The sequence below is a fragment of the Mastigoproctus giganteus genome, chromosome 2, assembly GCF_048544385.1.
Source record: "Mastigoproctus giganteus isolate SK-2022 chromosome 2, ASM4854438v1, whole genome shotgun sequence".
Lineage (NCBI taxonomy): Eukaryota > Metazoa > Arthropoda > Arachnida > Uropygi > Thelyphonidae > Mastigoproctus > Mastigoproctus giganteus.
The window spans coordinates 167,599,956-167,624,710 of NC_143576.1; the positions used below are offsets into that span (position 1 = coordinate 167,599,956).

Genomic DNA, 24,755 nt, shown 5'->3' on the forward strand with positions numbered 1-24,755 from the left:
ATTATTAGATAGACAATATGGATTCATGGTAGGATGAGGAACAGACGATGATTTACAGTCTCTGGTAAAAAACATACAGAGTTCAAAGTACATAATCAGGATCTTCGTGGACTTTGCTAGTGAATCTGACAGTATTATTTATTATTATTAGCCATATGGCGCAAGGAAGCCTGAGGCTTATGGTGCACAAGTCAAAAAAAAAAATTCTGAATTACACCGAGAGAGAGAGAGAGAGAGAGAGAGAGAGAGAGAGAAATAAAAGGGGATCACCAAGGAAGAGAAGAATGATGATATCCAGCTCAGGGCCCTAGGTGTGCCAAGCCCTACTCACCAGATGTGAGCCCCTGGGGTTATTTATTGGAAGAGTGTTCTAATGATACTGTATTTGGTCAGCGGTTCATCTGCTGTTTATAGTATCAAAGACTATTTCATAAATCATACTGTGGGTGTTAACAAGCTCATATAGATCAATAATAAAAGTGGTAATAATGGGCTGTCTTCAAGGCTCTCTATTTACTCCCTAATGTGGAACCTTGTGTTGGAGAACTGGCTACAGAAGACTTGATTATGTAAATATTATAGCATATGCTGATGACCTGGCCATACTTCTGTTTGAAGGATATATGGTAGCAACCAGAAAACAGACAAACGACCTAATGAATTAAAAGGACCAAACTGCATAAACTCAGTGTCTACATCTAAATAAAAAAAATAAAAACAAAATGAAGAGGGGGAAGAGAGAACCTTTGACTGTAACTGGTTAAAAGGTTAGTGTTGAAGTTTCCCTTCATGGCCAAAAAGCCAGGAGTTTATGAAGATCATGTTATTGAAAGGGGAATCTGAAAAGATATCTGCTCATCCTGATTGAGGGCATAAGCCTCAAGTCGGTTAAAAGTCTGGAGTATTTAGGGTTACATCTTGATTGAAAACTGAACTGGCTTGAAATTTGTCAACCATGTCAATTACATTGCAGAAAAGATAAAGAACTTCATTGGAATGATCTCAAGAATTATCAGAAGGAATGGGGATCAAAGATAAAGCTCTGAACTTATACAACTATTTTACTTCCAACAGTAACTTAGGGGACACCAGTTTGGGTTTGTAGTGCAATACAAAAAAAAAAAAAAAAAAACACACTGTCAATACAACATTTAATGCTTTCAAAATTAGTTATAACATGTAGAGCTGCCTCAAATAGGTTCTGCAGGTAATATCAAGACAGCTGCCCCTGCATTTTCATCTACTGTACAGAGCTATATGCTATCATCTTTAAAAAGCTACATGAATGTCTGTTCATTAACAAACAGTGAAATCAATTTGGATAATGGTCTACAGGAAGAACTTGGAAGTTACTTGTTTTTAACATGGCAGATTGCTGGACAAGATCAGAGACAGATGATATATGTGGTTTATACTGGATGTTTCTGTTGACAAGTCATGGGTTCGTCTTTGCTAAACTCCATTCACTGGGATCTCGCAGAGTAAGGTGTATGTGTGTGTGTGTGGGGGGGGGGGAGCAGGTCAAAACCTGGATCATGGGGAGCTGCAAAAACATTGGCGGGGCATCTTGTAAGTTCTTGTGCCTAATTTCTATACAGAAACTGAATGAAAATCATGTGAGAAACTATTACAATAAAAGCTCGACTACATTTAGGAAGATAGAAAAAATTTCATATTTTTAATCATTGATTAAAAGTTAATGTGATAACATTATTTTTCGGTAAAGCAATTTTTGAAAGCCAAGTTCACTAACTTTTTCAGATAAACACAAACAACAAATGCACTAATAATTTTAACCAAAAACCATTTTTAAGTAAAATAAAAATTCCACTTAGTCCTCAGAAAGCAATCTGATCATCAGATATCCTTGATGGCAATTTCAATTTTGTACAGTTGTTTGACATATTTTTTGATATGTCAAGAATTCCTAATGTACAGGGATTATGTTAGTTTACACTATCCATCTCTATCTCTCTACCCCCCCCCCCCCACCCCAGCTAAAAAAACAAATAAACAAATATGTTTACTTTAATAGTATTTTAAAAACTCCCCCTTAAAAGAGTACTGAAGTAATGGTATTTACTCAAATACCGAGTGACACAAATGCATCTTAAAACAACAAGATTAAAAAAAAAAAAAACTTGAACAACTTAAGGATAAAACTTACAAATGTCTTTCTAGGGGTGAATCTTTCAAGCCCACAAAATACACCAGTCTTCGACTTTCATCTATCCACACCTACAAAACATTTACAGTAAACTGAATCATCCAATGATCTCAATGTGAATATTATACAATTTCATTTTCATTGAACTCTGATCCATAAAAAAGGGCACACATGCACAGACAGACAGAGAGAGAGAGAGAGAGAGAGAGAGAAGGTATTACTGCTTTCTGGCGTACAATGATTTACATTACGAATTCGTCTAATGGCCATTTTTTCTTTTCATTTTTTATAGTAGAGTACAGTGTGTGTGTGTGTGTGTGTGTGTGTGTGTGTGTGTGTGTGTGTGTGTGTGTGTGTGTGTGTGTGTCATTTGCAAACAAGTTCTGCACTGCCACAAACTCTCGCTTCCAAGGAAATAATTTCTGTATGTGGGAGCATTCAAAAAGTTTTGAAATTTGGCTATAAAAAAACAAATACTGAATTTAGTTATAATTTTATTTTTTAACATGAATGTCCTTACACTTCAATGCAGTTGACCCACTTTTCTTGTGGGCTATTTATTTGAAAAACAGCCGATTTACATTACTCAACCAATGTCCATGACCTCTTACATTCCGCTGGATATTGCTTGCAGCCTAATTCTGTTCAGAATTTCGAGTAATGTAAAACAGCCATCTGAGATGGAGGGACATTTTCATTTTCATGTTAGGATTTTAAAAAATTAATTTTGTCTTTGGGACAAGTGGCCTAACATATCCAAATGTGATATTGTACAAATCAAACAGCTCCCAAATGGTGAATGCTGTGGGCTATTTATTACCCACATGAAATAAAAGTTTTACAAATTGGTTTAGAAATAAAAATTTTACAAATTATACCAAAGATGTCCCTCCCTATAAATAGTAATTAACCTTGAATGCATCATCTGAAAACTCTGTTCCCACAAATGTTAGATTTACAATTTCTAAACAGGTAATAGTCGCTGGAGGCTAAATACAAGTTCTTAGGTGGGTACTTAGCTGCTCATAATGAAATTCTTTTATGGTATGCTGAACAAACTCTATATTTCCTTTTCATTTATTTTTGATAGAGTCCAACAATGTAAACATTCATTAAGCATAGTAATTCACCATTCATATTCATGTAACCATTTGGTAAATGAACTAATAATAGTCATTCAAATCCCAAGAGACTGTCATCAAAATTGCCTGCTCACAGTTGAGTACAGAAATTTTTGATTGGATTTTTTTTGTCCCAAAATCAGTAAGAACACCAGGTACAAAGTCTTCTGGGTTGGCAATGAAAAGAACCAAAATCATAGTGGATGGCTCAATAGGAATGATGATCGCACGCAGTCTAGTTTCATGGGATTCATCTGACAGCCACTTCACACAAGTATAGATGCTTGTGATCTTTTCAAATGCTACCAGTGGACATATACACAACTCTTGCAATCTGTGATCTTTACATGCCAATCACTCATATTTTTCTAAGCAGTAATTATTTCAATACTGACAGCATCAAATGGTCTTTCCTGCCTTGAATCATTTTCAGTAATTTCCAGCAGTTTATATTTGATTGTACTACCTGATAATTTTGGTATACTCTCCTCATAAATATTCATCATTTATCCACAAATATACTTTGGACTGTTTCCATCTAAACATAAAAATCTGAAGCAGAGCTAAACTCTTGCTTTGAGATTGCTGTCAGTCTAATAACCGGAGGTAAGAGAGAAAAATAATTTTTAATACTTTGAGGTGAAAAATATTTGTAACTGCTCTTTTTGTACTCAAATTGCAAGACATTTTGAATGCCTCTAATGTTGAGATCCACAAAAAAAGCATATATTAAGCAAGAAACCTTCTTCAAAATAACTAACTCAATTTCTCTGTCAACACACTCCTATTCTAATACTTACAGGTCCATGGCTGGGCATTAACTAGGTCAATGAAAATCGCAAAATGATGGCAAATTGCGTATTTAAAATCTTTTTAACATTGAATCCATCAATCAATTTGCTATATAATATGCCAATTTTACATTAGACAAATTAACAAATATCATAGAAAACCTAAGTTTTAAGGACTAGATTATATCTAGTCCTTAAAACTATCTACATTTAGTTTTTAAAGAAATGCAAACTTTGCAATCCCAAATGTCACTTTGTAAAATAGTTTATAATCATTCCACATTATGTTTTTTAATTCACTATTTGTTATGTGTCTTTCTATACTCTTCCTTTGTTGCAGATGCACAAGAGAAGTTGCATTTAACAAAAAGTCCATGTGACTCCATAGAGAAGTCAAAGTAGCATGGAATTATTAATATCTTTATGTTTAATTATAAGTAATATAAGTGCATTCTGGATTTATAAAGGTAAAGCATCTAATGCTTTACCTTTACCTGCATTCTAAGTGGGAAGCATTCAAAGAATTAATAGTGGAAGCTACTAAACATTTCATACCTATTAAGAAATATTGTTCAAGGTTTAGGCCTAAATGGTTGTCAAATGAACTAATGAGTCATGGCAGAGAAGAAAAATGCATGGGATGCATATGTATTATCAAGGACACAGAAGCCTATGATATATATATAAACTTTCCGGGTAATAAGTCACAAAGGAGGTTAGGCAGGCGAAGGCCTGCCTAACCTCCACGAGAAATCTTTGGCAAAGGATGCTAAGAAAAACAGCAAGGATTTCTTTACTTATATAAACTCTAAAAGGAAGGGGACGAATCTGATTGGTCCACTTGATATTGATGGTTTGATTGTTGATGATCCTGCTCAGATAGCAAACAAACTGAATGAGTATTTTGCATCTACATTCACACATGAGGAGTTAAAGTTTGAAAATGCCACAAGGTTATCAGATTGTAACAGGGTGCTTAATGATTTTGTAATAACTGAGAACACAAAGTGGAGGAGAAATTGTTGAAGTTAAACATAAGAAAGGCACCTGGGGTAGATGGGATTTATCCAGTTATATTAAAGGAGGCGGCAAAGGAAGTAAGCAAACCCTTAGCCATAATTATGAGAGCATCCTTGGACTCAGGGGATGTCCCCACGGACTGGAGATCTGCAAATGTGTCCCCAATTCACAAAGGGGGATCGAAGGGTGACACGAGTAATTACAGACCAGTTAGTTTAACTTCTGTTCCGGGTAAAATAATGGATCACTGGTTAAAGATGCATTGCAGGATCATCTATACAAGACTGCAGTAATAATTCAGATACAGCATGGATTGGTTAAGGGAAAGTCTTGTCTGACAAATTTGATTGGTTATTATGATGTGGTTACAAAGGAACTGGATTTTGATATCATATACTTGGAAATTTATATTTGGATATTTTATACTTGGATTTCAGGAAAGCTTTTGACACTGTTGCGCATGGAAGACTACTGTACAAATTGGAGCAGAATGGTATTAAGGGTAAGTTGCTACAATGGATAAAAGGATGGTTGAGTGGGAGAAGACAGAAGGTGGTAATCAATGGGTGCTGCTCTTCGTGGACTAATGTTATTAGTGGAGTCCCACAGGGTTCGGTGTTGGGTCCACTGTTGTTTTGTATATTTATCAATGATATTGATGAAGGTATATCAGGCTTAGTATCGAAATTTGCAGATGATACAGAGATTGGCAGGGTTGTTAATGGCAGTGTGTTATTGCAACAGGATCTAGAAAATTTGGGCAGATGGGCTGAGAAGTGGCAACTGAAGTTTAACATTGGAAAATGCAAAGTACTGCATATGGGTAGAAATAATCCCAGAGAAATGTACCAACTGTGTGGTACTACACTTAAGGAGGTAGAAAATTAAAAAGACCTGGGAGTAATTGTGCAGTCAGATATGAAGTTTTCTGATTAATGCAGACAGGCTGACAGGGCAGGTCAGCCTGTTGTGGGGTTTTGTCAATGATATACAGGAATTTTGTTAGCAGGGAAAAGGAGGTGATTGTCCTTCTGTATAAGGCAATGGTCAGGCCACGCCTTGAGTACTGCATACAGGTCTGGAGGCCTCATTTTAGGAAGGATGTAGATTTACTTGAGCGTGTACAGAGAAGGGCAACAAGATTGGTGAGGGGAATGAAGGGATCCTCTTACCAGGAGAGGCTTAAGTTCTGAAATTGCAGCAGCTGGAGACTAGGCACCTGTGAGGTGATCTGACTGAGATGTATAAGGCCTTGAATGGGTTGAGCACGCTGAATTCTGATGGGATTCTTCCACTTGTTCAGATTACGAACCTAAGGGGAGATAAATTGAAATTAAGGAAGGCCAGAGGTAGAATAGATGTGTAGCAATTTGCCTTTAGCCAGCGGGTGGTTAATTGCTGGAATAAACTTACATCTGTCGTTGTGGAAGTTGATAGGTTAAATAAATATAAGGAGGAACTGGACAAATATTTAGAGGAAATAGTTTTGAATTTTTTTTTTTTTTTTTTTTTTGGCTGATGCTGCATAAGCTCATATGCTTGCTTTCTTGCATCACATGCCACTGCTACTACTAAGGCTGATCACTGAGGTTCCATGAGAACACCAAATTTGGTGGGATATGTGCCAAAATAAGCTTTAAATGCCATTTCAATCTGGAAGACTGCACACAGGTACAGATATATGATATGATGAAATTTTCAATAGATACACACTATATTTACAATGAACAAATTCCTAAATTTAATTTAGGAATTTGCTATTATAGCTAGGCCTATACGGAAGTTACACACTATACTGAACAATCGCTCGGTTCTTTCGGCGTTCGCAACACAAATTAATGATCTAGTATACAACATTTCTTGCGGTGATTGCGACTCGTCTTATCAGGGTTCGACGCGGTTTTCTCTTAATATCCGTGTAAATCAACACGAAGCCTCAGTTCGTGCTTCTCGTTCAGCAGCGTGAGAATTAGCCTTTCATGCCATTAACGAAAAACATACTTTTTTATTTAACGAGGCCAAAATACTTAACGTTCAACGTAATTATACGCGACTATTAATTGCAGAAACCGTTGAAATTAAATTACACGAGAATTCTGTTAATGTTCGGCGGCCATATTTGATCTCCGATGCGTGGACCTTTACGCGCATGCGCGAAGACACATAATCACTATTTAAGTTGCAGGTTTAGCCTGATTCGGTAATTTTCATTCCTATGATCACGACAGTCGGTCGAAAAGCATTGTCAGCTTCAGGAAGGAAAATCGTTTTGAATATTTTCGTTAGATTCTTTTAATTGCGTTAATTTGAATTTTAATTGTTTTGAATTGATTTTGAATTGTGTAAAATTGATTATTTAATTATTTATATTTTACTTTAATTATTTATATTTTACTTTAATGTATCGGTAAGGAAGGAAAATCGTTTTGAATTTTTTCGTTAGATTCTTTTAATTGCGTTAATTTGAATTTTAATTGTTTTGAATTGATTTTGAATTGTGTTAAATTGATTATTTAATTATTTATATTTTACTTTAATTATTTATATTTTACTTTAATGTATCGGTAAGTTGTCGATTTTTTCGTTTTTTCCGTTTTAATTTCTGGAGGGTATCATACGGAAGTGTTCCACGTACTATATTGAGGTAAACTCCTCTTATTAATTTACTAATATTATTATCAACGTAGAACATATTGAGTATTACAGCTCTGATTCATACTATCTAATTATTATATGTAATATTTTATTTTGTTTAACGAAAAAGTTTAAAATTTAAAAATGTTTTTTTTTTTTTTTTTTTTACTATGATTTTTAGTGAGACAAAAATTTTAATTCTGCTCAAAAAAAAAAAAAAAAAAGTAACATAAAAGTATTACACTCTTCCATTTTCCTGTTTATAAAGCGGCTAATGGCGCAAACTTTCAAAATTATGACCGCATACATATTTCTGCTGTAGGAAACTGAGTGGTTTATAAGTGGCCACTGCTCTTTGTGGACTAATGGCAACTGTGATGATTGGAGTTCCATAGAGTTGGAGTGTTGGGTCCCTTATTCTTTGTAATATTTATTGATGTAGATATTTCAAGTTTAATGCCTAAGTTTGCTGATGACATTAAGGTGGGCAGGGCACAGTGGTTAACAGCAGTAATCAGGGTACACTACTTCAAGATTAAGATAAACAATGCAGATAGTGAAAATTGGATTATTGCTATTCAAATGCATTTATCAATATTAAATACCTTGCATTTATCAATATTTATTGATAAATGCAAGATACTCCATTTGGGTAGCAGTAATCCTAGAATAACATGTGGTAGTACCTAACTCAAGATAGTGAAGATAGTGCAGAATGAAAATTACCTATGGGTATTTGTACAGAAAAACATGAAATTCTCTGAGCAGTGAAACGAGCAGCTGGAACAACTCATGGCATTCTGTTGATGATATACAAGGACTTTTCCAGCAGGGACAAAGAAGTGATTATCCCATTGTATAAGGCAGCGGTTAGATCACATCTGGAATACTGAATACAGGTCTGAAAACCTTATTTTATGAAAGACACAGAAGCTAAAGGGGTAATCAATTATAGGAATAACCTTTCAACCTAATGTTGTAGGAGTTGGGTAGTCTGACAGAAATTGAAGGAAAGAATAACAGAAAAATCCTCAAATTTCTTAAATTTTATTGAAAGGAGAAAATGTTTTTTTTTGCTAGTGCTGTATGCACTTTACTTCCTACATCATGTTGGCAATACTAATATTAATACTCTGACTGCTCATTGTGAGCAATTGCACATGGCTCTGACTTCTTATATAATGATGGAGTTTCTCAATGTTGTGTTCTTTTCTCTCACTCTGCTCCTCTTGTACATTAATGAGTTTTTACCAATGGCTAGAAATTCTTTTCACAGTGTTATTGCTGATGATAACACACTAGGTCCTTGGGGTTGTCACAGACATTCTCTCAGATATGCCAGACAAGCTGTACTTGCTACCTGGGAGTCTAAAACGCTGATGGAACTGATATTCGGGTGGCACTCAAGTCAAGTGGACCCAATTTCGGCGAAGTCCGGATGGTCTGTGACAGCCAAATCCTCTGCTTGCACCTTAACGATGGTGGGACTGTTAGTAAACCTGGATATAACCTCCATGCACAAGTACATGGTGGGTGACCACCCAGGTGTGAACCAACGTAAGCAGGGGTCGAGGTGTGGCACTCACACCAAATGGAGGAACGCCGGCCCTCTATGTTACCAGGCAGTACTAGGTGGTAGGTGACTCTCATCAGCCATTGAAATACCACCACTTTGCTTATTGGAGGCTTGAAGGGGTGGAATCCATGTTTAGTCTCTAGAGCTAAGTTCCAGTCAACCCTTCCCTATCTCTTCCATCATGCAGTATAATTGATGACTTTTGAGGTTATAATGAATGTCGTGGCGAGATCCAATATTCCTTACATTTCAAGGGTACAGCTCTAAAACGGTGTTCGCAGGTCAGCCACTAGTTAGTATACTGGACCGAACCTATTGGTAACTCTCTAGGAGGCTTCTCGATCAGCTAGTGTATAATCTTCCTACCTCTACTCTGCCAGATAGTGACTGCAGTGAGTCCGAGTAGTGTGTACGCGGGGAGCATTGTCGAGGCCACGTTATGTCAAAGATCTAGGTATATTCTTACCACATGTACACCATATCCAAAAATTTCATTACTTCATACAGCATGTCCACCCACTTTTTCTTACTATTGAATAGCATTAGCATTAGTAGAGGCATTTGATGCAAGAAAGCAAGCTTATGCAGCATCAGCCAAAAAAAAAAAAAAAAAAAAAAACCCACTTCCACTTCACCCCTCTGTTCGTTCAAAATACCTGTCCAGCTAAGCCTTAAACTTATTTAGGCTATCAACCTCCACCACAAGGGATGGAAGTCTGTTCCACCAACCAATCACCCGCTGGCTAAAGGCAAATTTCCGAACGTCTATCCTACATCTGTCTTTCCTCAATTTGAATTTATGCCCCCTCAGGTGATTTTTCTGAGCTAGAGGAAGAATCCCATCAGCATTGAGCAAGCTCAAACCATTCAAGGCTTTATACACCTCTATCAGATCACCTCGCTGGTGCCTAGTCTCCAGACACTGTAATCTGCAAAACTTAAGCCTTTCTTCGTAAGAGCACCCCTTTGTTCCATTCACTAATCTTGTTGCCCTTCTCTGTACTCGTTCCAGCAGCTCTACATCCTTCTTGAAATGAGGCCTCCAGACCTGTATACAGTACTCTAGGTGTGACCTGACCATTGCCTTATACAAGGGAATAATCACTTCCTTATCCCTGCTGGAAAAATTCCTGTATATCACTGACAATACTCCATGAGCTACTCTTGCAGCCCGTCTGCACTGCTCAGAGAACTTCATATCTGCCTGCACAACCACCCCCAAGTCCCTTTCATTCTCTACCACTGTCACTGTAGTACCACAGAGTTGATACATTGCTCTGGGGTTGCTGTTTCCCATGTGTAGTACTTTACATTTGTCAATGTTAAACTTCATTTGCCACCTCTCAGCCCATCTGCTCAACCTTTCCAGATCCTGTTGCAGCAGCATAGTGTCAGTAGTGTCCTTGACAACCCTGCCAACTTTGATTCGTCTGCAAACTTGGACATTAAGCTTGATATACCATCATCATCATCATTTATAAATACAGAAAACAATAATGGACCCAACACTGAGCCCTGAGGGACTCCACTAATAACATTAGTCCACGATGAGCAGTGTCCATTGATTACCACTCTCTGTCTTCTCCCCAACAACCACCCCTTTATCCATAGCAGCAATTTGCCTCCAATGTCACACTGCTCCAATTTGTGTAGCAGTCTTCCATGTGCAACAGTATCAAAAGCCTTTCTATGATCCAAGTATATAATATCAAAGTTATTCCCTGCATCCAGTTCTTTTGTGACTGCATCATAGTATCCAATCAAGTTGGTCAGGCAAGACTTCCCCTTAACAAAACCATGCTGTGTCTGAGCTATAACTGAAGTCTTGTCTAAATGATCCTGCAGTGCTTCTTTAACCAGTGCCTCCATTAATTTTCCTGGAACAGAAGTTAAGCTCACAGGTCTATAATTACTTGTGTCAGCCTTTGATCCTCCTTTGTGAATTAGGGTCACATTTGCACATTTCCAGTCTATGGGTAACTCCCCTGAGTCTAAGGAAGCTCTCATAATTAAGGCTAAGGGTTTGCTTACTTCCTTTGCTGCCTCCTTTAATATAACTGGATAGATCCCATCCACCCCGGGTGCCTTTCTTGTGTTTATCTTCAACAGTTTCTCCTCCACTTTACTCCCAGTTATTTCAAGATTCTGTAGCTTACTGCTAGAGTTGAATACACCTCTGGCATTCCCCTTGCTGAATAACTCCTCATGTGTGAATGTTGATGCAAAATATTCATTTAGTTTGTTAGCTACCTGAGCAGGATCATCAACAGTTGACCCATCAATATCAAGTGGACCAATCTGATTCATCCCCTTCCTTCTAGAGTTTACATAAGTAAAGAACTCTTTGCTGTTTTTCTTTGCATCCCTTGCCAAGGATTTCTCGTAATCTGCCTTCGCCTGCCTAACCTCCTTTGTAACTTGGTTGCATATCAACTTGTATCTATCATAGGCTTCTGTGTCATGTGTTAATTTGTAAGTATCCCATGCATTTTTCTTCTCTGCCATATGCCTCATTAGTTCATCTGACATCCATTTTGGCCTAAACCTTGAACAATATTTCTTAGTTGGTATGTAAAGCCTAGTAGCTTCCAAGATAAGTTCTTTGAATGCTTCCCATTTTGAAGTTGCTGTTGGTAACATCATCAGTTGGTCCCACTGTATAGAATTTAAATACTGTCTCAGTCCATCGTAGTCGCCTTTACGGAAGCAATAACCCTTCCCTTTACCCCTAATGGTAGTTACCTCTTTGAGTAAATCCCACTTCAGCACACTGTGATCACTGCCACCTAGTGGCTCATTTATCTGCAGATTCTTAATGCATGAAGAATCACTGCTGATAATCAAATCAAGAGTATTACTCCCTCTAGTTGCCTCCCGAACATGCTGATGTAGAAAACAATCATCCAATAAATCCACAAAAGCCCTGCTAGTGCGTGAGTAACCAGCCCCCAAATTCCAGTCAATATCTGGGAAATTAAAATCTCCCATTATAAGACTCTCTGATTTACTGGCCCACTCTATTTCCCTGTACAGTTTCTTATTATACTCATCAGAGTCATTAGGCCTATAGCTCACTCCTACTCTCAATTTTGATCTCCCAATGCTTATGTCACACCAAACTGACTCAACACTGCACTGTCCAGCGATGTCGACTGGCTTCACTTCCTTGGTTTTTATGTGTTTCTTAACTAATAGCATAACCCCTCCCCCTTCCTATCCTGTCTATCCTTTCTGTAGACGTTGTACTCCCCAAATTGCAGTTCTACATCCCTTATATCTGTGTGACACCACGTCTCTGATATCCCAACAATATCTGCCTTTGATGTTTTGAGCAATACCTCAAATTCATCAAATTTATTTACTAAACTCCTAGCATTGGTGTACACACAAGTATACCTGCACCTGTTTCTATTCTTAGCTACCCTAACACAACCCATGTGTTTACTTGTACCGCAATGGCTCCCAGCAGTCTCTGAAATACCATGCATCTTGTTTTTCAGGCTTCTGCTCATTCTAATAGAAGCAGTGCAAGAATCTCTTTCACCTCTGCCAGTGGCTAGTGTCAATCTATTGGTCTTTGTCTCCCCCCAAGCTAGCAGTTTTCCGACCCACCTAACACTGCCTCGAAAGCATCAGCAAATATTCTTGCACCCTTTCTATTTAAGTGTATCCCATCCCGGTAGAAGCAATCTCTCCTGTTAACAAGTACAGTCCAGGCTGAAAAAAATTCTACCCCCTGAGCCTTGCACAATCTTTCCAGGGACGAATTGATCGACAAGGCTCTCATCATATACTCCCTCCTATCGTGTCTGGGCAGAATTGCAGACACTTTCAAATTCAACCCTATTTCTCGGCTTTTGTTCAGCAGTGACCTGTACTTGTTAAGTAATTCTGCCGGTCTCCTACTCTTAATATTATTAGTGCCAACGTGTACAACTATATCACCTTTTGTGCCCTTAAAAGATGATATTCGCTCTACAACGTCATCAACCTTTGCCCCTGGCAGACATACCCTGGTCCTGTTCCAGGGTATGTCTGCCCTGGAATAAACAATGAATTGTCAAAGTAATAGAGCAAGCTTATCTGCAAAAAGATCTAAACCTCCCAAGGACTTCCTAATTCATTTCACAAATATACGTGGTCTCAATTCTAATCTCAACGATGTCCATTTCCACTTGCAGTCTGACATACCCCATGTACTTTTTTCAGACAGAATCTCAGTTATCGGTTGATTCAACTACTGCTCATCTCAGATGCCCAAATTATTCACTGTATGATTTCTTTCGCCTCAAAGCTAGTACTTGTGCATATGTCCGTTCTGATATTCCCTGTCAGAGACTTTGAAATTTGGAATCTCCTCTCTTTGATCTTCTCTGGCTTAAAATCTCTCTACCTCATTGTGTCAAATTCATCTGTTGTCTCTACTGTTCTCCCAACTCCACTAATCACTTGGAGCTCTTTGACTTCCTCTCTTTGCAACTTGATTTTCTCCAGTCCAACTTTCCTAACAGTGAGGTAATTTTTCTTGGTGATTTTAATGTTCACAACTCCAGCTGGCTTCCGTTTTCTAGTCACACCAACCCAGCAGGTCGAGATGCCGAGGCTTTTGCAATTACTAATTACCTAGCACAGATTGTTCATTTACCTACAAGAATACTGGACAATCCTAATCATATAGCCAATAAGCTTGATCTTTTTCTCACAAACAACCCTTTTAAGTACACGGTTGAAGTGAGAGGTCCTTTAGGCACTTCAGATCACAACTTGGTGATTGTCTCTTCTCCAATGGAACCTTTATCTCATGGCTATTCCCAACCGCGTGTTGTTTGGCATTACAAGAATGCAAAATGGGATGACCTGCGAGACTTCTTTTCTTCGTTTCCTTGGTCGGATTACTGTTTCAAAACTTCTAATGTCAACATTTGTTCAGTCCGTATCAGTGAAATTATTCTTGCAGGAATGGAATCCTTTATCCCACACTCCACTTTAAAATCTCGTCCTTTATCTAAACCTTGGGTTTCCAATAAATGTGCTAAGGCTGTTCAAGAGAAGAATGTTGCATATCGTAATTGGCTTGTTTCTAATTGTTCAGTTTCATTTTCTGCCTGCACCAAAGCTTGCAACAATTGTAAAGCAGTTATTAATCAGTCAAAACTAGAGTTTGAACAGGCTAAGAGTAAAAAACTTGCTTCTTGCCTTAATGGTAGCCGAGCATTCTGGCCTCTTTCCAAAGCTATTGTCCGCAACTTTTGCCCATCTCTGCTCCCACCTCTGTCCAAACCAGATGTTCCTGTTGTCACTTCAGCCAAGGATAAAGCTGACCTGCTAGCATCCCATTTTATTTCCAGCTCATGTATTAATGATCTTGGTAAAACAACTCCCACCATTCCCAACACGCTCCATTCAATGCCTCCTGTCAAAAGGATATCAGAAGGATTTTGATGAATCTGTATGCTAAGAAAGCTCCAGGTCCTGATGGTATTTCTCCACTTGTTCTCAAAACCTGTGCTCCTGAACTTACTCCTATTCTTTGTCGCCTTTTTTCACTTTCTTATTCCAAAGGTGTTTTTCTTTCTGCTTGGAAATTTGCTCATATCCAGCCAGTTCCTAAAAAGGGTAACAAATTCCTCCCATCCAATTATCGTCCCATTGCAATTACTTCTACTCTTTCTAAAGTAATGGAGATATCAATGAGGCCTGACGTAGCCCAGTGGTCAGGAGCGAGAGTGCATAGCACGCGTTCCTTGAGTAGACCGGGGTTCAAGCCCGTGACTACTAAATACGATAAATATTTGTATTGACGATTTATTGTAAACTCTACTGACTTGGTTGTCGTGCCGGAGTATAAACAGAAAATTTATTTATTTAATTAACTGCCAACTCTTAAACTACCTAGAAACCTTCCGCCTGATCAACGATCGCCAGTATGGATTCCGTCAGTGTCGATCCACTGGTGATATTCTGGCTTATGTTACCCATTTATGGACTAATTCAATGGAAAGGTTCGGTGAAACACAAGTAGTTGCCCTTGACATCTCCAAGGCTTTTGATCGTGTTTGGCATAAAGGTCTTCTAAACAAGCTTCCATCTTATGGTTTGCCAACTGTTTTTAGTAATTGGTTATCCAGTTTTCTCTCTGATTGCTCACTGAGGGTGATGGTAGATGGCTCTCTGTCTTCTAACTTCTCCACTAATGCCGGTGTCCCCCAAGGTTCAGTTCTTTCCCTCACTCTTTTCCTCTTGTACATTAATGACCTTCTTCCATTAACTGGAAATCCTATCCATAGTTTTGCCATTGATAGCACATTGCATTCCACTTTCCATTTTGAGAAACCTTGTTCTGCCCAATCAGCTTCAACTTCTCGAAAATCTGCTACCAATTCCTTAAATGCCGATCTTCAGGTAATTCTCCAGTGGGGCAAAGACAACTTAGTTGATTTCAACCCTTCTAAAACTCAATCTTGTCTTATATCTCGCAAAAAGGATTCTTCTGCTCCTATGCTTATCTTTAGTGACACTCCGATTTTTAGGCAAAATGGTATATCTCTTTTGGGGATTACACTGACTTCTAATCTCTCTTGGCAGAAGCACATTACAAATATTGCTTCCTCTGCATCTAAAAAACTTGGTTTTCTCTTTCGCTCTCGACGTTACTTTTCTTCCAATCAGCTGCTCACTCTGTATAAATCGCAAATCCGCCCCGCCATGGAATATTGTTCCCACATGTGGGGTGGTGCCCCCAAAACCTCTCTCAGGCTTCTTGATTCCATTCAGAAGAGGGCAGTTAGGTTAATTAATGATTCATCTCTAATAGAGTCTCTCCACTCGCTTTCTCATAGACGTACTGTTTCTGCTGCATGCCTCTTATACAGATACTTCCATGGGCACTGTTCTTCTGAATTGGCTTCTATAATTCCTGCTCTCTCTTTCAAAACAGTCCGAACACGTGCCACCACCAGCCAACATCCATATACTGTCTAACTTCAAACCCACAGAACCAACTTTTCATCTTCCTCATTTATTCATTCAACTGCCGTTTTCTGGAACAACCTTCCTTCATATGTATTTCCTGAAAATTACAATCTACAGAAGTTCAAGTCCAATGTCAACAAATATCTTCTTTCGTCTTCTCAACCTCCAACCCAAGCACGGTACTAAGTACTATAGGTTCTAATACCTCTCTTGTTTGGGGTTCATATATAAAAAAAAAAAAAAAAAAAAAAAAAAAAACACTAACATTCCACTTTGAGAAACATGGCATTTTCTAAATAGTTATAATTCTCCAAATATCCATCACCAATTCCCTAAATGCTGATCTCCAGTTAACACAGGTTAAAAAATTTGCTCTCTTTTTACACATAAGCAAATTTGTTAGCCAGTGTCTTGGTATTGTTTATTTTAATTGATTAAGTTACCATCCAAAGTTGAAGATTATTTAACTAGTAGCACTATTTCTGTTATTAATATTATAATTGTTAACTATTAAACTAATAGTCCAAATTCTGAAATAGCAAAGAATCTTAAATATTAAATGTAACATTAAAAGTAAGAAATATGTAATTAAATTAAAAATTCTTTGTAATTAAGTTAACACAACTGCTTGTTCTGGCTGTTGTTTTTGCAATCACTGAAGAAGTGGTACAGGAAGTACTACAAAATTTCTGAGAATACTCTGTAACCCTTTAAGAAATTGAAGGCTAATTACTCTCTACAGAGGCTGAATGCTTATTTTTTCATTAATTTCAATTTTTATGTTTTACCTACGTACCATGCTGCTAGAAGAACATCTGAGATCTATAAAACATTAAATTTTAGAAACTGCATATGACAGTGATGTGCAGTTTTTCCATATTATTTTCGGTCATTAGGCTATCAAAATAACCTATTTTATAATTTATTAATACATTTTTATATACCCTTCTCAGAACTTTTAGACCACCCCTTGATTTAATTCCAACAGCTTTCATATTTGATATTACCATTAAAACATGCACACACACACACACAAGTTTGTGATGTTTATTACAACTATACTCAACTGAAGTCTATTTTACACGCAGTAAATGCAAATTTTCACATGTGGTGAATTAACTGAGCAAATTAAGGTTTACTTACCTCACTTTATGGCATTAAATTAATAAATAAATAAAATACAAAAACTATGTACTAGAAATGTAAATAAATGTATACAAAGTTTATTATTAGAAATGCACACTTTACTGGATATAATTTCACAAGCTATACTTAACAGAAACTTTGTAAAATTACATAAATAAATGATAAATTACTATATCATAATTTACAGTCTCTCTCTCGAAAAACCATCCTAAATGGAACTTCTCCAATTACTGAATTAAAATTAAAAACATCATAAAAATAATGCAAGTACAAATGCAAAAGTGGTGAAATTCAACTTCAGCATACTTGCGACCTCCGGATTTTTAAAAAGCTAAATATCAAGTAACTGTAAGCCCAAAAGAAAATTGGAATTTTTCAGTAAATATGGGAGGAAATCAGGAGCTTTTTTTAGGGAGAAGTAGATTTTTAAAAATCCAGACTTTGGAGTTGAAATTAAATTTCACTCACTTACTATATAGGCATTTTATGTAATGCAGCTAGGATATTTCTGTCTGAATTTTTCTTTGGATTGTCTATCAGGCATCAACTGCTTATGACTGCTTCATGAAAAATATTGTTTGAAACTTTGCCCTCTTCAGAAATACTGAGCAAAAAAATTTTTTTTATATATAAATGACCCAGCTGAGAGCATTTCCAAAGCTTTATGAGAAAGAGATCAAGTCCTTTTTTTAAAACCTGACTAAATATTCTATCACACTCAGCTTTCCTATGACAAATTTTTAAAATCCCAAGCATGACATGGGACCAATTTCTTATAGGACTTGCTTCCTTCTGCACTTTTCAGTTCTTCACCCAAGGATCACTGTACATCAAATCTTTAATAGGTTCTCACTGGTAGGTTCTCATACTTGAATAGAACTGATACTGCAGATAATCCATTTCCTCTTCTATTTTTTTTATCTTCAACCACAATAAGAAATTCTGGAAACTGATACACAAAAAATTTCAAATTTGAAAATGATGCACTGTGAACTGATCAAATTTATATTACTTGGAATTTATTAGTACATCATTTGAAGGCTAAGTAAAACCTTCTCTAGTTGTTTTAGATCTTCAACGCCATCTGCAATAGTCTACGATTAAGCCAGAATCATTCTTCTGATCCAGTCTACTTTGGTAATCCACTTCAATAACGAAAGAGAAAATTTAACAACTGCTGTTATAAAACATTTCCTACTATACAAGTTTGTTCCTTGTTCCCACCACTGATGCTAATACCAAATATACACATCATTTCATTCAACATATCTAAGGAGCAATGATCTCAATAAATATGAGAGAGAGAGAGAGAGAGAGAGAGAAAAGCATTAAGTTTTTTTTTATCTGTTTAGGACAGCTTTTACCAGAAGTCTCTTGAGCATTTCATCATGCAATTCAAAAGTTTCTTGAGCATTTCATTAATTTTGCTTCTTTCAAAACTTCTTTTGGATCATGAACTGGATTTGGACAGTCTATACCACTCATTAATGACTGTTTTTTGTAAATTATAATTTGGCAACTCTGAAAAGTGGTTATATGATTTTCTTACCACTTTTAACCTCTTCTTTAAATGAACTTGTCATAGACTACCAGTCTACTTAGATATTTGCCCAATCGGCTAATCAAATGACATTTTTCAGAACTATTTACAACCTCCTCTTACTCTCTATGCAATTTCACTAACAATAAACTACATTTTTGTCTTCCACTACCAGATGTTTTGGCTCTTTCACTGTCAGGAAATATTTTTATTCAGTCATATAAATGTTGCAATGAGTATAATGAACAATTATACAGAGAAATACAGTGGGCCAGTAAATTAAAACATCTTACAATGAGGGGTATTTTACTTTTCCATATATTCACTAGAACTTGTGGATTGGCTGCTCACACAGTAGCAGAATTTTTCTGGATTTAGTTTACGACCATTTTATATACCTGCATGTTAGAGAAATCAATCCACTTGCTTTGATTATCAACAGTGACTCTTCATGAAATAAAAATCTCCAGATAAAGGAATCATTATGTGGCAATGATAGTTCACTGATGGGGAATTTACTTAAAAGATATAAACTACACTCATAGGTAAGGCAGGATTTTGCTTCCTAGAGGCATCTTGGATAATTTTTAAATTCTATTCAGTGGGACCAAATAATGATGTGGCCAATTACAAATTCTAAATGTGAAGCATTTCAGGAAGTAAGGTTCAAGGTTTAAACCTAAATGAAGACATGAACTGACAAGACTAATGGCAGAAAAGAAAAATGTATGGGGTAATTATAAATTGTCCCTTGATGATTTATAATTATCCCGTGCATTTTTAGAAACTGACATTAAGCACAAACTAGTCTGTAATCAAATAACTAAGAAGATTACAGAAACTAAGGCAGATTACAAGGGGGGCGGTCTTTGGCTAAGATTGTAAAGAAAAGCAGCAAAGAATTCTTTGCTTATTTTAACATCAGAAGGAAAGTGTGTGTGTGTGTGTGTGTGTGTGTGTGTGTGTGTGTGTGTGTGTGTGTGTGTGTGTGTGTGTGTGTGTGTGTGTGTGTGTGTGTTGTGCATTTACTTTCAGTAGATGTTTTTGATTTGGTTACACGTGAAAGGCTGTTGTATGAATTGGAGTTTTTTTTTTTTTTTTTGATTTGGTAGTTGTTGGCGCATCGGCTTCTATGGCCATATTGCACCTCCCAAGGTTTTTGCAGTACTTTGATCCAAGCCCGAGGCGGGAATCGAACCCGCGACCTTGGGTTGCCGGGCAGGTACTTTACCCACTCGGCTAGCCCGGTCGGCAAATTGGAGTGTGTCGCATTATGGAGAAATTGCTGTATGCAGTAGATAGGAAGTGACACGATGGTTGAGTGGTTTGGGGGAATTATTACCTGGAACTGTTCTTGGACTAATCACATTAGTTGAGTCCGTCAGGGTGCAGTTCTGGATCCCTTTATTTTTTTCAATATTTATTAACAAGATTGATGGAGTAATATCAAATTTGGCGATGACACAAAATTGCACAGGATGATTGACCGACACATTAGGATATTACGGTAACAAGACCAAGAAAAATCAGGCAGTAGACTGAGAAGTGACAATAAAGTTTTAACACTGATAAATGCAAGGTACCACATATGGGCAGTATCACATTCACTCAAAGTGCGGTGGAGAACAAAACAGACAGGCTGTTTAGAGCAGAAGGGGTTCTGCTAGCAGAGACAAGGAAGTGATTATTCTGTTATAATACGACAATGGTCAGGGCACATATCAAGTATTGCACACATGGCTGTAAGCTTCATTTTAAGAAGGGTGCACCCGATGCGCATAAAAGGATATAAGTTTAAATAAAAAAATATGCAAAAATTGTTTTTAGCTTGATAGTACAGTAATACCCTGAAGTTAAGCAATAGGTGGGTCCAGCGAAAATCGCTTAAATCAAATTCGCGTAAGTCGGGGTACAACCTTGCATATAAATACATATAAATTTTGTTTAATTGGGACCCAGGACTAACAAAATCACTAGTTTAAAAGAAAAATATTTAATAAAATTGCAGTTATTTATACATATTAATACAAATTATGTATTAAAAAAAATAAATGAGTTACGTAAAAAAGTTATTTCGATGTCGATGGCTTCATAAAATCTAACAAATTCGTCTGATGACACAGAGCCTTCTTTTTTTCACGCAGAATTTCTTCTTAGCAAGCTAATAATTTTTTATTCCTTGCTTTGTAGCTATAATGCATTCTTCGTTGGAGTCTATGTTTTCTAAAATTTTTAAGCCCTTTTCAACTGAGCTGAGACCTTCTGTCACGCTTGCAATTCTCATGTGCTTTTCTGGTGGAACTGGGTCTGAAGTGTCGGATAATTCAGTGACGTTTTGCTCACGAATCTCTATGAGCTCATTCAATGTTTAAAAGAAAAATATTTAATAAAATTGCAGTTATTTATACAGTTGGTTATACAATTGCAGTTGGATTCACTATGTGAATCCAACAGCTCGTTGACATCCTGAAATAGGTGGGTATATGGGATGTGTTAGGGTAACTAAGAATAGGAGTAGGAGCATGTATACCAATGCTAGAAGTATAGTAAATAAATTTGATGAATTTGAAGTGTTGGTCAAGACATCAAAGGCGGATATTGTTGGGATATTGCAGACGTGGTGTCACACAGATATAAGGAATGCTGAACTGGAATTTGGGGAGTACAATGTGTACAGAAAGGATAGACAGGATAGGAAGGGAGGAGGTGTTATGCTGTTAATTAAGAAAAACAAAATCAAAAGAAGTGCATCCAGTTGATATAGATGAACAGTGCACTGTTGAGTCAGTTTGGTGTGACATAAGCACTGCGAAAGCAAAAATAAGAGTAGGAGTGTGTTATAGGCCTAATGACTCGAATGAGTACAATGAACAATTGTACAGAGAAATAGAGTGGGCTAGTAAATCAGAATGTCTTATAATGGGGGATTTTAACTTCCCAGATATTGATTGGAACTTGTGGGTTGGTCACTCACACACTAGTCAGACTTTTGTGGATTTATTGGATGATTGTTTTCTGCAGCAGCATGTTCGAGAGGCAACCAGAAAAAGTAATACTCTTGATCTGGTTATCAGCAGTGATCATTCGTGCATTAAAAATTTGCAGATAAAGGAACCACTAGGTGGCAGTGATCACAGTGTATTGACGTGGGATTTACTTAAAGATTTAATTACCATCAGGGTTAAAGGAAAGGGTTTTTGCTTCCGTAAAGGCGAGTACAGTGGTCTCTGACAGTTTTTAAATTCTGTAAATGGGATCAACTGACGATGTTACCAACAGTAAATTCTAAGTGGGAAGCATTCAAGGAATTAATCGTGGAAGCTACTAAAAGTTTCATACCTATTAAGAAATATTGTTCAAGGTTTAGGCCTAAAGGGTTATCTAATGAACTAATGAGACTCGTAATAGAGAAGAAAAATGCATGGGATGCATATAAATTATCAAGGGACTCAGAAGCCTATGGCAGATATAAGCTAGTCTGTAATCAGGTGACAAAGGAGGTTAGGCAGGCAAAGGCAGATTACGAGAAATATTTGGCAAAGGATGCTAAGAAAAACAGCAAGGATTTCTCTACTTATATAAACTCTAAAAGGAAGGGGATGAATCTGATTGGTCCACTTGACATCGATGGTTCGACTGTTGATGATCCGGCTCAGATAGCAAACAAACTAATGAGTATTTTGCATCTACATTCACACACAAGGAGTTATTAAGGTTTGGAAATGGCAGAAGGGTATCAAATTGTAGCAGGATACTTAATGATTTTGTAATAACTGAAAGCAAAGTGGAGGAGAAATTGTTGAAGTTAAACATAAGAAAAGCACCTGGGGTGGATGGGATCTATCCAGTTATATTAAAGGAGGCGGCAAAGCAACTAAGCAAACCCTTAGCCATAATTATGAGAGCATCCTTGGACTCAGGAGAGGTTCCCACGGACTGGAGATGTGCAAATGTATCCCCCAATTCACAAAGGGGGATCGAAGGGTGATACGAGTAATTACAGACCAGTTAGTTTAACTTCTGTTCCGAGTAAAATAATGGAGTCATTGGTTAAAGATGCATTGCAGGATCATCTAGACAAGACTGCAGCAATAATTCAGACACAGCATGGGTTTGTTAAGGGAAAGTCTTGTCTGACAAATTTGATACGATATTATGATGTGGTTACAAAGGATCTGGATGCAAAAAAGAATTTTGATATCATATATTTGGATTTCAGGAAAGCTTTTCCTGCATGAAAGACTACTGTACAAATTGGAGCAGAATGGTATTAAGGGTAAGTTGCTACAATGGATAAAAGGATGGTTAAGTGGGAGAAGACAGAAGGTGGTAATCAATGGGTGCTGCTCTTCTTGGACTAATGTTATTAGTGGAGTCCCACAGGGTTCGGTGTTAGGTCCACTGTTGTTTTGTATATTTATCAATGATATTGATGAAGGTATATCAGGCTTAATGTCGAAGTTTGCAGATGATACAAAGGTTGGCAGGGTTGTTAATGACAGTAATGGCAGTGTGCTACTGCAACAGGATCTAGATAATTTGGGCAGATGGGCTAAGAAGTGGCAACTGAAGTTTAACCTTGACAAATGCAAAGTACTGCATATGGGTAGAAGTAACCCCAGAGAAACGTACCAACTGTGTGGTACTACAATTAAGGTGGTAGAAAATGAAAAAGACCTGGGAGTATTTGTGCAGTCAGATATGAAGTTTTCTGAGCAATGCAGACAGGCTGCCAGGGCAGGTCGTGGGGTTTTGTCAATGATATATAGGAATTTTGCTAGCAGGGAAAAGGAGGTGATTATCCCTCTGTATAAGGCAATGGTCAGTCCCTGCCTTGAGTACTGCGTACAGGTCTGGAGGCCTCATTTTAGGAAGGATGTAGATTTACTTGAGCGTGTACAGAGAAGGGCAACAAGATTGGTGAGGGGAATGAAGGGATCCTCTTACCAAGAGAGGCTTAAGTTCTGCAAATTGCAGTGCCTGGAGAATAGGCACCTGCGCGGTAATCTGATTGAGGTACATAAGGCTTTGAATGGGTTGAGCACGCTGAATTCTGATGGGATCCTCCAACTTGTTCAGATTGCAAACCTAAAGGGACATAAATTCAAATTAAGAAAAGACAGATGTAGATTAGATGTGCCGAAATTTGCCTTTAGCCAGCGGGTGGTTAATTGCTGGAACAAACTTCCATCTGTCGTTGTGGAAGTTGATAGGTTGAATAAATTTAAGGAGGAACTGGACAGGCATTTGGAGGGAATGGTGTGATTTGTTTTTTTTTTTTTTTTTTTTGGCTGATGCTGCATAAGCTCGTACACTTGCTTTCTTGCATCAGGTGCCACTGCTACTACTACTACTACTACATCGTCACCATTGACTTCCAAATCTAATTGCCTGGCAAGATTAACAACTTCTATCATATGAGCGACATGATCAATTTCTGGCGTTGTTTTCATCTCATTTTTGAAAAAAAACGGACAAAGTTTCTTCCAGACACTATTCAATGTTTTTTTGTGAATTTCATCCCAAGATTCTTCAATGATTCTTACGGCATCTAAAACATTGAATTGTTTCCAAGAGTCTTTAAAAGATATCTCACTATTTTGTCTCATAGCTTCATTCAGACGTGTAAACGAATGCCTCGTGTAGTAGGCCTTGAATGTTTTGATGACTCCCTGCATCGGTTGAAGCAAGCTGGTTGTGTTTGGAGGCAAAAACACAACTTTCACACGTCGGTCGAAATTAATTAGGGTGTCAGGAGGGTGACCGGGTGCATTGTTAATAAGAAGGA

The 24,755-nt window shown here is 37.4% G+C and overlaps 1 protein-coding gene across 1 annotated transcript in view; it reads right to left on the reverse strand.

The window, feature by feature from the left end:
• Window positions 1-24,755, reverse strand: part of LOC150089729 (dipeptidyl peptidase 9) — a 483,518-nt gene that overhangs the window by 193,150 nt on the left and 265,613 nt on the right. Inside the window, 1 exon segment of the mRNA XM_090390084.1 lies at window positions 2,168-2,238. Coding sequence (XP_090246210.1) covers window positions 2,168-2,238 — 71 coding nt within the window.